The sequence below is a fragment of the Aythya fuligula genome, chromosome 3 (genome assembly GCF_009819795.1).
Source record: "Aythya fuligula isolate bAytFul2 chromosome 3, bAytFul2.pri, whole genome shotgun sequence".
Classification (NCBI taxonomy): domain Eukaryota; kingdom Metazoa; phylum Chordata; class Aves; order Anseriformes; family Anatidae; genus Aythya; species Aythya fuligula.
In genome coordinates, this window is record NC_045561.1 from 31,700,085 (window position 1) to 31,714,382 (window position 14,298).

At 36.0% G+C, this 14,298-nt stretch overlaps 1 protein-coding gene across 1 annotated transcript in view; it reads left to right on the forward strand.

The window, feature by feature from the left end:
• BIRC6 (baculoviral IAP repeat containing 6) overlaps window positions 1–14,298 on the forward strand; it is a 173,717-nt gene that overhangs the window by 41,249 nt on the left and 118,170 nt on the right. Inside the window, exons 13-21 of the mRNA XM_032184553.1 lie at window positions 4,079–4,239; window positions 6,976–7,107; window positions 8,004–8,135; window positions 8,434–8,612; window positions 9,292–9,422; window positions 10,850–11,011; window positions 11,117–11,248; window positions 11,561–11,658; window positions 12,792–12,939. Coding sequence (XP_032040444.1) covers window positions 4,079–4,239; window positions 6,976–7,107; window positions 8,004–8,135; window positions 8,434–8,612; window positions 9,292–9,422; window positions 10,850–11,011; window positions 11,117–11,248; window positions 11,561–11,658; window positions 12,792–12,939 — 1,275 coding nt within the window. The remainder of the gene's footprint in view (window positions 1–4,078; window positions 4,240–6,975; window positions 7,108–8,003; window positions 8,136–8,433; window positions 8,613–9,291; window positions 9,423–10,849; window positions 11,012–11,116; window positions 11,249–11,560; window positions 11,659–12,791; window positions 12,940–14,298) is intronic.

The following is a 14,298-nucleotide window of genomic DNA, read 5'->3' on the forward strand; positions in this document are numbered from 1 at the left end:
TACACATCCATCCCACTGATGTCTAAGTTTTAGATATTAATGCAGAATCTAAATGCTCATTGGATGGAAACAAAAGCCCAAAGACACTAGGGGAGCTAGAGTTCATTGGGGAAGGGAAAGAAAGGTGTGAAATAAGTGAAAGCTAGCATGCGTTAATGAGACGTTTCAGATGGGTAAACAGGTCTGGAAGGTAAGGGTTGCAGGCATTACAGGGCTGACACCTAACATAAACTGAACTTGCTTTAACTTAAATATTCGTAAACTATGGTTAAAAACTTGCAGTACGTTATAGGTTTTGAAAGCTGTCTTTATCTTGTGATTTTGCTTTGCGTGAGTGAAATACTCTGTGCCAAGTGGAAAGGAGGCCCTTCCATGCAAAACAACTTCCAGTTACAACTATTGATTATTGTGTCCAGCAACGGTTGAAAAACTAAAAATCTACCGAAGTGAATTAAAATATGATTTGTTGAATTAGAAGAAAAGAATTACTTCTGATGCAAAGTAAAATAGGAATGTAAAGAGGTAAAGTTGAAAATTTTGTTTTAGTAATGGAGAACTTCAGCAGCTGCCGAATGACACATTTAGAAGATGATCAAATTACAGCCCCTTTGTAGGATAAAATATAGGTTCTTAAGATTGAGAGCAAAGTTAGTTTTTAATTAAAAGATATCTGGGAAGAAACTTTGTGATTTCAGGGTTTGTTGACTTAATATGAGGCTTCTTTTATCTTTTCTTTGAGTGTCTTATGCTGATTCTTATCAAGATGCGGGATTACAGGTTTAGATGGATGAGTAATGCAACTTGATAAGGTAATTCTTTTGCTTCCCAAATAGCTAGAGGTAATTCTTTTGCTTCCCAAGTAGCTAGAAGGAAATAAAGCTATAAATGTGTTTCAGGGAAGGTCATTATGTTACACTTTTTCATTCCTACTTTGTTACTTTTAAAAGGCTATGTAGCAAAGAAAAACTGAAAAAGCAGAATCTGTTTTACCATATGAATTATCATCTAAACATCAATGTTTCCTATTCAGTGAAAATTTTAACTTAAATGTTAAATTGGGTGAATTATTTTTCAAAAATACATGAATTCCTAGGGTTTTTTGCTAAAACAGTGACATCTGAGTGTCCTTTTTTTTGGTCTCGATTTTTTTTGAAATGTGGGAAATATGTCTGTGTAGAAGATACTCTGAAAGTACGTGAAGGAAGGAAGAGTTAGCTATTCATGTGGTTTCCAGTGGTCATTGCCTGGAAATGGATGTGCAGCATAAAGTGGAGTTGTAGTGGAAGATCAAACATTGATGAGATGTTTTAGAAAAGGTATGAAGAGGGGTGTTGGAAAACATGTCGTAGTTAGTTGTAAGAGTGATGGTGCATTTGCATTTAGAACATAGTCTTGATTATGTGTTCTTCTTTAAAAAAGATACTGTAAAGTTAGGAGGGTTCCAAAGGTGAGAAAAGTTGTTAAAGTAACTCAGTCTATCAGAGAAAAATTACATTTGGAGTGCACGTACTGAAACATTGAGAAAATAATGAGGAAGTACATGATTTTTTTGTCTTCTTTGAAAATTTGCACACAAATGTAAGGATGTGCTTAACAGAGAGATGGGGAATTCAGAAACTGGTTAAAAGGGAGAGTTTTTTTATTCATGACATTAGATTGTTCATTGCCACAGGTATGAGAAGATCTCTTTGCTATTGGAGATTAATGTGAGGCCTACATGGAGGGTCATTATTCCCTTTGTGCCTTTTGAGAGATACTTAAAACTTCCTTTAGGGCATCTGCTACTGAATTCTCTCAAAAATATTTCTAGGGTAAGCAAATTGCCGTTCTAATTTGGTATGGCAGCATGCATCTTCCAACACACTGAGTACAACAGACAACTGAGACCAAGTGATTTGTATTCATTTCTCTACTTGTACCACAGGTTTGTTATGAACTGGATGAACAGAATATTACTTGGTAGTTCAGAAGGCTTTTGAGTGTTCCTTTGAATGTCTCATTCACTCCATGTTTTACATGACCCCATAGGAATATCAAAACACATTAAAAAAACAAAAAACAAAACCTGCCTGTTTTGTAGTGGGCTAAGTATCTTAAAGGACAGAGGAAAGGTATGAATGATTCGGATGTGGTCTTAGTGTTAATGCTTGCTTTTCCCTGGAGTTGTAGGATGATTTTTTGTTATTTCGCATATCTGAGTTTGTACCATAGCTGAAAATTCTCGACTCTTGCTTCTTAAATCAAAGCCACAAGCTGTATACTGTCCGTTTTTGGCCAGCCCCCAAAATAAATAATTTCTGATACTGCTGCTTCTGGGAAGCTGGCATGCAATTTCAGAAGTCCCGTTGCTGGTTTTCTGTGTGATCAGCGGTAAGTTACTAGAGGTGTACAACAGTGTGGTTTGTACCATGTTTGTCTGAATTGCAAATGCTGTTTATGCTTCTTGGCTTCTGGTTTCCACTTGGTCTAGAATTTTTCTGCCATAGCATAAATAGTGCTGCCTTTCTGCCTGCTTACTAGTTTGCCAGCCCTGCGTTTCTGAGACAGGCTGCTGTTTGCTGCCATTGCAATGAAGCCCCTGAATTCTCTCTTCGTTGTCAAAGGTCTCAGTGCATCTGGCATTGCTGAGGTGGAAAGGATGCTAGAGAAGGCAAATGGTTAACTTCCAAAAAAGTCAGTGAAGGGAGAATGAAACCATTCGCAGATTTGGTGGTTAATTCTAAATTTCCACAATATGCAAAATGAGTTTGAAGGAATAATCTTGTTTACTTCAGCAGAAAAAAAAAAAAAAATATTACTTCTCCAGTGTCTTAGAGTTTTTTCCTAAGCCTCTTCTGATCATAAATCATAGAACAGCTTGGGCTGGAAGGGACCTTGAAGACCATCTAGTCCAATCGACCTGCCGTGGGCAGGGACACCTCCAACTAGAGCAGGTTACCAGGGTGTAGATCCATGTTAGGAACACCTTTGTTATCTGAAAGGCAATACCTCTGTTATATCTTCAGTTATTTTTAAAAATACATTTTATGATCCCATTTTAATGTTACTAGAAATGAAAGCATTGAAATTGTAGTCCCTTTGTATCACGTAGAAATTACTTCAGCAATATACCCTGCTATTTTGTTGTAACACTTCTTTTTAACTCCTCTTCTTTGTTCGGTGGCATAAAATTAAGCAGATGTGGTTTAATAAGATTAAATAATTATGATAATCTCAATTGTGACCTGTGGTATAATAGAAAGTGTTAGTGATTCGTATATGTACATGTATATGCATGTAGACAGACAATAGGAACATGCAAACATATGAGAAGTATTACACCTTGCTTTTTAAAGATAAAGCTTACAATTTCTTAAATGGATGTGTTCTGTAAAGTCATTTCCAGCCACTGGAGGAACTGGGCAAATGCTCTGTTTGTAAACCGGAGGAGTTAAAACTAAGCTTTTTATATGTACCTGGAATCTGTTATAAGTGTGTTATACTTGGTAAGAAGCACTTCTCATGCTGTATAAATTATCAGATGTATTAAAAAAATAAAAATTGTTTTTTGTTTTTTTTTTTTTGAAAGTAGTATTTTGAGCATTCTAGATGTAGCTGTTGTAATACTGAAAAGTGACCATGTTTAACACTTCCCAGTACAGAAGACCAACTTGCAATATTGCAACGCAGTTACTTTCATGTTTTTATACTGTTCAGCAACTGAAAGATCCTTTTTTAGTGTGTTGTTTTTTTTCGTTTAATGTTTTTCTAGAAACTGATATTTTTAGTAATATGGACTGTATATAGCAGGACTGTAACGAAGATAACAGGGAATCTTTTCACTGCTGCTTTTATCCAGTCTTTGACTCACCCTCCCTTATTTTATTAATTGGCTTTTAAAGTGTTCTTTACAAAGTGAAGGTGGTCAATCACAGCTTGAAAGGCTTTTATGTTAGAAATTGGTGTGTATGTTAACTAACACAAAGTAGTTTTTTTCTTTTTTTAAAGAACATATGCATAGATGAAGAATGCACTGGGTAAAGCTGTCTGCTTGATCTGAATCTTAACAGTGGCTCATTGTTTTCTTGTTTCCTGACAGCAACAGCTGGGATGAGCATGTCTTTGAACTGGTTCTTCCAAAAGCCTGTATGGTTGGGCACGTGGACTTCAAGTTCGTTTTGAACTCAAACATCACAAACATTCCCCAGATCCAAGTGACTTTACTGAAAAATAAAGCTCCAGGCTTAGGGAAAGTCAATGGTAAGAAAGCACGTAAGATCTCTTTAAAAACTTTGTGTTTTTTTTCTGCTCAAGCTCCTTATTCTCTGTGAGATATGCTGGAAGATGTGGTTGAAATTATGTAAATATTTTCATTTTTTATTTCTTTAGTTCTATATCTCAGGAGCATGTTCTTTTTTTCACTTAACATGTTCAAAGGTAAATTGGGAAAACAAACTTGATAAACAGTTTCAAAATACTGAATTTTCTACATGTGAAAGTGCATAGTTTAAAAAGGTTGAACAAGTTGTTTTTCTGTATTGCTTGAATCCTCCAGTCATTAAAATAAATATGTTGTCAATTGTAATTCATTGTAGAAATCGATAGCTGAAACAAGCGTTGCTCTTTTTTAAATATACATGTATCTTAGCAAAAAAGCTAAAAGAGATTATTGTTCTGGCTCACTGAAGGAGATTATTCACTAGTGCCTCTTGGATGTGTAAGAGAAAATTGTGAGGCTCTTTTTGATTACGCTAGATAAGACCTGGTTTCCTTGGGAATTCTCTCGTCATCTGGCTTATTAACTAAGCTGTGTGAAGACTGCAATATGATTTCATCTTATGTTCCTTGCAGCCTTAACAGTGTAGACCAAAGATATGAATGCTCTTGCCTTGGGAAGACTTCTAGCTGGACTCTGCATCTTACTAGCTCTCAGGGAACCTGTAAAGTGGTAGAATAAAGTGCAAAGTCACTTCTTTGCTGTGGAAGAGCTTGTGCCTCCATTGAGATTTTCCTGTGGTGAGAGTATTCATTGCATGTCCTCTTGCTCTGTCTGCTAAAGGCGGAAGGTATTTCTTTCATTGAGGCGTTAATTGGTGATCTTTATCTGGCCACCTCTTTCTGAAAAGCTTCCAGGAACTTCCAGTATTTCAGAGGACTCTTGCTGTCAGATATTATTGGCTGCTGGATATGAAATGTGTTGGGGAGAAGAGCAAGCATGATAATACAAGCTCTTTTTTTCCCTTTTAATTGTAACGCTAAATAACAGCACCCCAGTTAAACAAGGGTAACAGACCTTTAAATTTTAAAAAGGAACATGGGCGTACGAAAAATCATTGACATGCTTTCTTAGAACTACTCACTCTGTAGCATCTCCCAGCATCTAACAAGAAAAAGGTGTTCTGGAGAGCCTCCTTATAGAAATACTATAAACTGGTATTTGTGCAAGAATAAAATACTCTAATATAGTGAACTTCTTGGAGAAAGTGTATTCTTTCAGTGTACAGGAAGGTTTAGCAGTTTTATTAGCAGGGCTAGCTGTGAGCACAGGACAACAGTCAGATGTTCTTGCTGCTTCTTCCTCCTTTTAATGCTTGAAGTAATACCTACATTTTAATATGTAGCAGTATTTTGTTTTATCAAAGCAAAAATTAGGACAGACAAACCATGTTGCCTTTCTGTATGGATCCCACTTTGCTTTCAGCATGAATTTTAGTATTCAGTCCATTTGGTCTTGGGTCTGCAGATCTGGGTGTTGAAATTAGTCTGACAATCTTCAACTCTGATGCAAAATGCTAAAGAATGGTGACTTTTTTTTCGTTTTAAGACTTGACAAAACTCTTCCAGAAATCAACACTTCACTTCCTTACATGGAGTGTAATGGAATTTACTTTTCTCTCTAATGGGTATGGTAGAGAAAGCATGGAACAGGGGGCAGGGTATACATATGCAACCTGGAAAGGGCTGAGAGATGTGAGAGTGCCTGCAAGGCAACCTTTGCAAGGTCTCTCTCTCTTCTTGGTTGGGAAGCCCCAGCGAACCAACATCCTCTTAAGTATTACTATGTGATTGTTTCCTATCTTGCCTTTTGATAAAGGGCCTTAATGACATCTGCCTTCTTTCCATGCCCTGTTGAGTGAAGTAACAGGGTTCTAGACAGGATTTCAATATAAGGAAAAGTAAACCTAGATGACTTACCTGTGCTGGATATTAACCAAAATGTCCTAATCACAGCAAAAAAAGTAATATTCAGAATAGTTTGATGGCTCTTGAAAATGCATGAAATATTCAGACTGAAGTTCAGTTAACGCCCATCTCTCCCCCCATAAGGAGAGAAAGGAACTGAATTGTTAAGGTAGTGAGACCTAAGGAGGATCAGTAGGGGGAGAAAATTTATTCAGTCATTTCTTGTATGACAAGACCCCTGGAGCCAGTTAACTGTGCAGTGTGTAATAACAAGAAGGCCAGAGGCATAATTCTTCCGGGTTGGAACTAATGGTTTTGATCTGCCACTTAATTCACTGTATATGTTTCTTGTTTATTTGCTTGCATGTCCTCTTCATCTATGATTCATGAGAACCATTTAATTGAAAAAAGAACTGTACTCAGATGTTATCAGAACAATATACTGATGCTCAGTGTGAAAAATGCAGTTATTTTCAGTTTAGTTTATCAAAATTTCACTACTGGAATCTAAGTACTTAAGGAGTAATCTGCAGTTGATTATTAGAAGAAAATAACTTGAGTGGTGTTCAAGCAAGTGGTTTACAGGTCATTCAAATAAAGATTTTATTTTTTTTATTTTTTTTTTTAACTATTTACTGCAACTTCAGTTGCAATCTTAATATGAAAATCACACCTTTGTGTATGTGTTGTTCTTCCATTAGCAGTAGCATTTTGGGTAGAAAGCTAATGCATTTGCAATTTAAGCTACTGCTTCTGCTTTTTTGTGAACCTGAAGCAATGCTGACAAATCTTACTAATGTTTTTGTTCTTCAGAAGCAGCGGTAGACAGACAGATCACATTTCCTTTATCTCCAGCTCATAATATTGAAACGGAGAGAAATGGAAAGCCAGGACCAGTTGAATTCAATGAAGAAATGCAGTATATGGATGTAGAGGAACCACAATGTAAGTTTTACTTAAATTGTTACAGTTTGTTTAAAATAGGAGCTTTTAAAAATTATTTTTCATTATATACTGGAATTTCTCCATAAAGATTTCTCAGCCATTTGAAACATACCCATTTCTCAGCCCTGCTCAATGTTGCCTCTCTCACTGGTCTGTTTGCTGTATGACTTGAAAGTCAAAAAAAATCACTGCTCTGGAGTTTTTTGGTGCTTCAAAGCAGTTTAGTATTTACTTGAATTGAGAAATAAAGTTGATTGATATGGTATCTTTCTATCTTACACTAATACCTGCAGTATTTTACTTGGTTTTCTTATGTAGTTGTGACAGAAGTTTACTTTGTCTACCTGGCTTTTACAGAGATTGCTGTGGTAAACTCAGAAAATTATAAACAACTGGTAAAGAGTTCATAACCAATCATGTTAACTTTCAGTCATATCAGACTTACTCTGCCTGTTTTTATTATCATTTTTATTAATGAGTGTTCTTCCACAAAATCTGCAAGAGATGCTCTGAAAGGTAGTCATATTGGATCTGACTGAGGAGAGCTACTGACTCTGAACAGGAAAATTCATAGTAGGAATGAATCAGTTCCAGAACTAAGATTCCTTTTCTTGGTCCTTTCAGCAGTCTTTCATTACACTTTTTCCTTTTATGTCCAAGTCCTTCTCTGCATTTATATTATTCATGTAACATACCTGAAAGTGTTTCGAAAACTGTCAGTTAGCTCTACTGATCTCACTGGGAAAAGACTTCAAGTGAATCTAAAGTAGTTGTCAGTTTTTCAATGTACAGTTTGTTTAGTGATCAGTTTGACATTGTGTATTTTTAATGCAAAGGATAAGATTTTATAATTTAAGAATTCATATTTCAGGTCTGTATTACTCATGTTTTTAAAGGTCTTAGGTTGTGTCCATTTCTGGAGGAACATAAAGAAGATATACTCTGTGGTCCAGTATGGTTGGCTACTGGACTTGATCTGTCAGGACATGCCGGAATGTTGACACTAACGAGTCCAAAGCTTGTTAAAGGTAAAATAATTTATTATGCTAATCACATAGAGTATGCGTGACTGAAGTGCATCTCATACTTCTGTAGCTGGACTTCAGTTTGCACTTATCTTCACATTGACAAATTCTGCTATATAACACAATAGGTATTACAGTAATGAGTCACAACTTCAAACTGGTGTGAAAATACTGTAAGTAATGTAGTTGAGCTTTGCTTGTGTACACTATCTGTGAAATTGAAATCTGTTACAACTTGTCCTAGTAACCTATATAAATTCTCCTCCCAACATCCCTCTTTCCTTTTCTTTTTTACTTCCAGGCATGGCTGGTGGCAAGTACCGCTCATTTTTAATTCATGTTAAAGCAGTGAATGACAGAGGAACAGAAGAAATCTGCAATGGTGGCATTAGACCAGTTGTTAGAATACCATCCCTAAAACCTCAGACTAACAAGGGCCATTCCCTTGCTTCCTTGTTGGCAAAAGTTGCGGCAGGCAAGGTACTGAATAGCCAAGACATCTGTGTTAAAGTTGTAGATTTGCTATGGCTTATGTCATCTGAAAACAAAACAGCTGTTAGGGGAGTTAAGATCCATGGAAAATTACCTTTTTTTTTTTTTTTTTTTTTTGAATTTACACTGTATTAATGCTTTCAAGAATCAGAGTTCAACATCTTTAAGTTTTCTTCTGTAAAAGTTCAGTTGAAAAGGTCTGTTCTGCCACATTCCTATCGTGAGCATATTTTTTAAAAAAACCTTCTGTTTTCTTGAGTGTTTTCAGTAACTGATAAACCTCTTCCTCTTGTGAGGATTTGTTTGTGTGTATTCTACTCTTGATTGTTGTAAGATTGGATGACATGATGTGCCTCTTGTGGAAATGATTAGAACGGTTAGAAAATAGCAAATTTAACAATGTTTGCAATTTACTGTTCTGTATTGAAACAATTCACAAACAAAAATAGCCCATTTAAGTACAATAATGTACAATACTACGTTCAAGCTCAAAAAATCTTGACTTTTATGTCTGTGCTGTTGCTAACAAGCAGTAAATATTTCAGTACTCAAACTGAGAGGTTTTACTGAGCTGTATGTGCTGTATTCTGAACAAGATACATAGTTGCAACAATCTAAAAACAGTGTGATTCCTGAAATCTGTATGTTTTTTCCCCTCAAACATCAGGAAAAACCGTCTAGCAAAATTGAAGCCAGTAATTCTTCAAGAAAATCAGATAATCTTAGAGGCTGCGATTTACTTCAAGAAGTCTCTGTAACAATTCGAAGATTTAAAAAAACTTCAATTTCAAAGGAAAGGTTAGTAGGTGGTTTTTAATTCTAAGGAATATTAGCTTCAGATACAGTCCTCATGAAATACTTAGTTCTCAAAATATCTCAGTTCAAATGACAACTTGAAACAGTGATTTATGAAATGCAGTTTATATAAGAAGTCCAGTAAGTCATTAGTTTGAGGGCACTGTGTGGTGCAAGTTATGATAGAAAAACAGATAATTAATTCTTAATACTGAGTCATTATTTGCCTGACTTGAAAGGTAAATGAAAGTAATACTAATTTTCTTAATAATTTAGATAAATGATTTAGACAGACTTAATTTTAAGTACCATGTTAGACTTTTTTAAGAAATATCTTTGCTTTTTATTTCTACGTTTTCTCATTTCTTTCAGCATATAGTGTATTATTTGTCAAAATGTTCAGAATCAAATTCAGTTATCAAATTATCACTTAAAAACTGTGTAAGGTCTCCATGGATTGGTATCACAGACCTAAATATGAATAGTGTAGTTTTTAATCTGTATTACCAACTACCACACCACAATGGTGGCACTGGCTGTAATGTAAACAAAGAGGCTGCAAGGGCAGGGGAAAAAAAAAAATCTGTACAACTTCAGTTACTCTGTGTGGTTTAGAAAAGACTCTAAAATTTAATGAATTGTGTAAGAGCAAATTGACAAGATGAACAATAGTATTCCTTACGACCGGTTTGCGTTCACCAAAGAATTCCAGGAATATTCCAGGATGAAACAGCTGAACTTCTAATGGTAGTGAAATTTCTTGCCATGGAATGCTTTAGAACATGGGGACAGGAGTATTGTAACAGAAAGGTTCAGGTAACCACAGATGAGTAAGCCTCTTGGCATTACTAATCTTCCAGTACAAAGTTGTGGTGAAGAACAAAATCAGCAGACAACTGAAAAATACAAGAACAACCAACACGGCTTCTTGTAAAGAAAAATCTTGTTTTACAAATCTGTACATGATCTAGGTGATTTCTAAAAGGTTTCTGACTTTCCAGAAAGCCTTTGGTGATGGATTTTGTCAGAGCTATGAAATAAGAGGAAGCCCTGCATAAAGTAGCAAGTCCTTTAATGCGGCAGGAAGTAAATATATGTGACTAGTTGCCAAAGAATGTTGTAGACTATGAAAATTTGCCTAGGTTTAGAAGTTACTATACAACTTAATAGGGGAAAAAATCAACCAAGGTTATTAAATATATACAGTAACCTAGGAAGCTCTCTGAGCAGAAGATAGGAATATTGGGAATGTGTGCAGGGAGGGTATCATATATGCATATGATGGTTTAGTCTCATCTAGGCATCTTTTTTATTTTGTTGTTGGTGTAGTGGCGTTTTTTTGCTGTTCTTAAAATGTCTTTCAAGTCTTATATTCTGTCTTAATGGAAGAATGGCCATATTGGATAATTTTGTTTTTATCCCTCCCTCAGAGTTCAGCGATGTGCCATGTTGCAGTTCTCAGAATTCCACGAGAAGCTGCTCACTACTCTTTGCAAAAAGACAGATGATGGTCTGACCACAGAACATGCTCAGAGTCTTGTGCTAGATACACTTTGTTGGCTAGCAGGAGTGTATTCAAATGGACCTGGCAGGTAAGAGAAAAATTGTGTTTAAGTTAGTATAACTGTTGCTCAGTATCAGTTCTGTGTAAAAACAGTTTTATATGATTGCCTGATACATGCAACTTGTTTTTACAGCTCAAAGGAAGGAAATGACAGCTTGCTTTCTAAAACACGTAAATGTGTCTCTGATATAATACGTGTTTGTTTCTTTGAAGCTGGACGGAGCATAGCTCACAAGTGTGCACGGTTTCTTGCATTATGCATCAGGTGAGTGCCATTTCATTTAAGGTGCATGTATTTAAGGTGAATAAGTGCTTTTTCTAAATACATATTTAGGGGTTTTGCATGCAGTCTGAATCATGTATGTTTTTGTTATTGTTTGACATTAAACGTATGAACAAGCAGTTCTAGAAGATTTTCTGTTGAGGAAAAATCTGTTAGATTATGACTGCAAAGAACATCAATTTTTCAATGTCATCCAACAGTGAAGATGACAATCTCCACCTTCATTCAGCAGATCTCATATTTTGTTCTTACTTCATTAAACATTAAAGTGTCTGGCTATGTGTTTCTTTATAGCAATGGCAGGTGTGACCCAAGTCAGCAGGGGTTTGGATCTGTCCTTCTAAAAGCTTTACTTGACAACATGCCTCTTTTGCCTGCTGCTGCAACAGGTGGTATGTATACAATGTTTGTCATCATACAAGTAGACCGTATGTTTGTTTGGCATGTTTAGTTTTACTCCCTTGTGAAATAGGAATTACATAATTGTTCAGTTAGTACTAACAGCTTCTTGGAGTGGTCTGGTCAGGTGGTAGATGGTAGAATGTTAAGCAAATTAGCTTGCTTAGAGCACTAAGGTGCCAAAATTTTTAGGAGACTTCATGTAAGTTTTGCAAGGGTTTTCAAAGGTCTTTAGCAGCCACAAATTCTGATGGCATGAGTCTGTTACTTTGGAAGATTAGCTGATTTATTCCATGGAGTCTGGCTATCCAAGTAACATCCAACTAGAGCAGTTTGTGTTATTTCTCCACAAAAGAGACACAGACTAAATTAAATTACTTCCTGATCTGTATTGTAGAGAACTGTTAGCACCTTACTGAAGCCTTTTGAATGCTTGCTAGAATAAGGAGATGACTTTAAAGACTTGTTTCTGGGGTAGTGAGGCCTGCTTTGTGTTTTTCACAGTATGTTGTTGAATTGCATCTGGCCTGGCATCACTAAAGAGTCTTGAAGGAAGACTATTTGCATTCCAAAATATTTACTCTGTTACTAAGGTAGAAACATTTAACATTCTGCTCTTGAGAGTATGGAGTGTGCAGTGGAAGGAGAAGTAGAGAAGAAGGCAGAGAACTGTGTTTTCACTCAGAACTCCTGCGCTATGCTCCCAGAGTTATCTGTAAAGAGAAGTGCCTGCAACAAATACGGAATAAGGATACAGCAGCCACAAACAGAGGGAAGAGCTGAAGCTGGAACGAGGCTTGGCTCTGGAGGGACCAGAACCCATAACCTGACATCTCAAGTGTCAAGAGCATTTTGGTTGTTGGCTTTAGTAAAAGCAAAGGACAGAAGCAATGGAAGAAATATATGCAAAATTTTCTCTTGGGAACCTTAGTTTATTTAGTTATGAACAAGCCAATGAGAAGAGTACTTCTACAAACTAATAATTACAGCAATTAAAGTCCCTCTCAAACAAAACAAAACAAAAATACTTCATCTGTCACTTCCGTTGATGCTTTTTGAGCGTATGCTTTTTGAGCGGAATATTCACATCGTGTTTCACCTGAAATTAATTTTTGTTTTAATGCAGGATCAGTGTATTGGTATTTTGTGTTGCTGAATTATGTAAAGGATGAAGATTTGGCAGGGTGCAGTACAGCTTGCGCGTCATTGTTAACTGCCGTGTCCCGACAGCTGCAGGATCGCCTAACACCTATGGAAGCATTACTTCAAACAAGGTACGAAGGGTTGTGGTTGTTGTAAGCTTAATGAAGCCGAACATGCAAAGTGTCTAATGCCACACTCTGGCCTTCTGAAAAGGGTTGGCTGCTTAAAAGAAAACACATTTTCCAGTATTTGTTTGAGCAAGGATTGATTTCATATAGCTCTAGTTATCAGTTTGGACTGATGCAGGGGTAAAGGTGAATTAAATTGCTATCTTGCAATTTACAGTGCACTTCAAATCAATGGATAATGTACGTAATGTTTGAAGTTGAGCAATCCTTAAGTTAGTATTTAATTATTTTAATGTAAGGATTAAGAAAGTATGATCTCTTGAGTATGGGAGGGAATCACATACACTAAATAGTTTCCCTTCTGTGTAGTGCTACGTTGTAGACTACATGTAAGCTGACAATACACTTAAAGAATTGCTACTAAATGCCAGATTGCTACGTGTAAAGACCTGGGGTATTTACTGGGAATGGAGGTTCTTATTCTAAATTATATAGCCATGTAATTTCTGGTTATGATGTTGCATCTTTTACATGTTGTACTGATTAGCCACGTTAACTTTGGATTTATGTACTATATCTAAAGGAAATCTCTGGTGGTTCAGTTTTTCATCAGTTTCCAAAGCCATATTGTGATAATCTGAACATGCTGCTATTACACAGCTCTTTCATTTGTGATTTATGGGCAAAACTTATCCCCCAAGTCAAGCAGGATCCAAGGTAGAAGAGTTCTGGTAGATATTAGTTCAGAACCAGCAGATCAGATTAAAATTTTAGTAAGCTAAATTCTTGAGAGGGGCTGGTTTTTTTGTTTGTTTGTTTCTTTTGTTTTGTGTTTTGTGTTTTTTTTGTGTGTGTTTTTTTTTTTTTTCTTAAGCCTGTTAATGGTTGTCCTGTCTGCCTTGATGACAAAGAACAGATTATTTACTTCTTAACAAATTTTGGATGTCTAGAGGATGTTTGTATCTTGATCTTTTTCTCCAGAACTGTTGTCATTCTTATAGCATTTCCTTGAGCTCTTTTCTTTGGTGCTTGTCTTCTGTGAACTGTGGTACACAAAATTGTAAACATTTTCCCAGGTGAGACCTCTGCTCTGACAGAATACTTAGCAAGCTTATCTTTGACAGAACTTAGTGCAGTACATTTGAATTTCGATCCTTTTCTATAAAGCTCTTGTAATCTCTTTTTAGTTTTTATCACCTACAAACGTAATAAATCAAATTCTCTCCTTAAATCATTCAAGTAATTGGTGTTAATGGCAAGCTGACCTAATGTAGTGAGTTCTCAATTCTGAAATGTAAAACAGTGTGAAGGTGCCCTACTGAATTTTGTCTTTGAGCTTTTGCTTTTTTCTTGTCACCACTT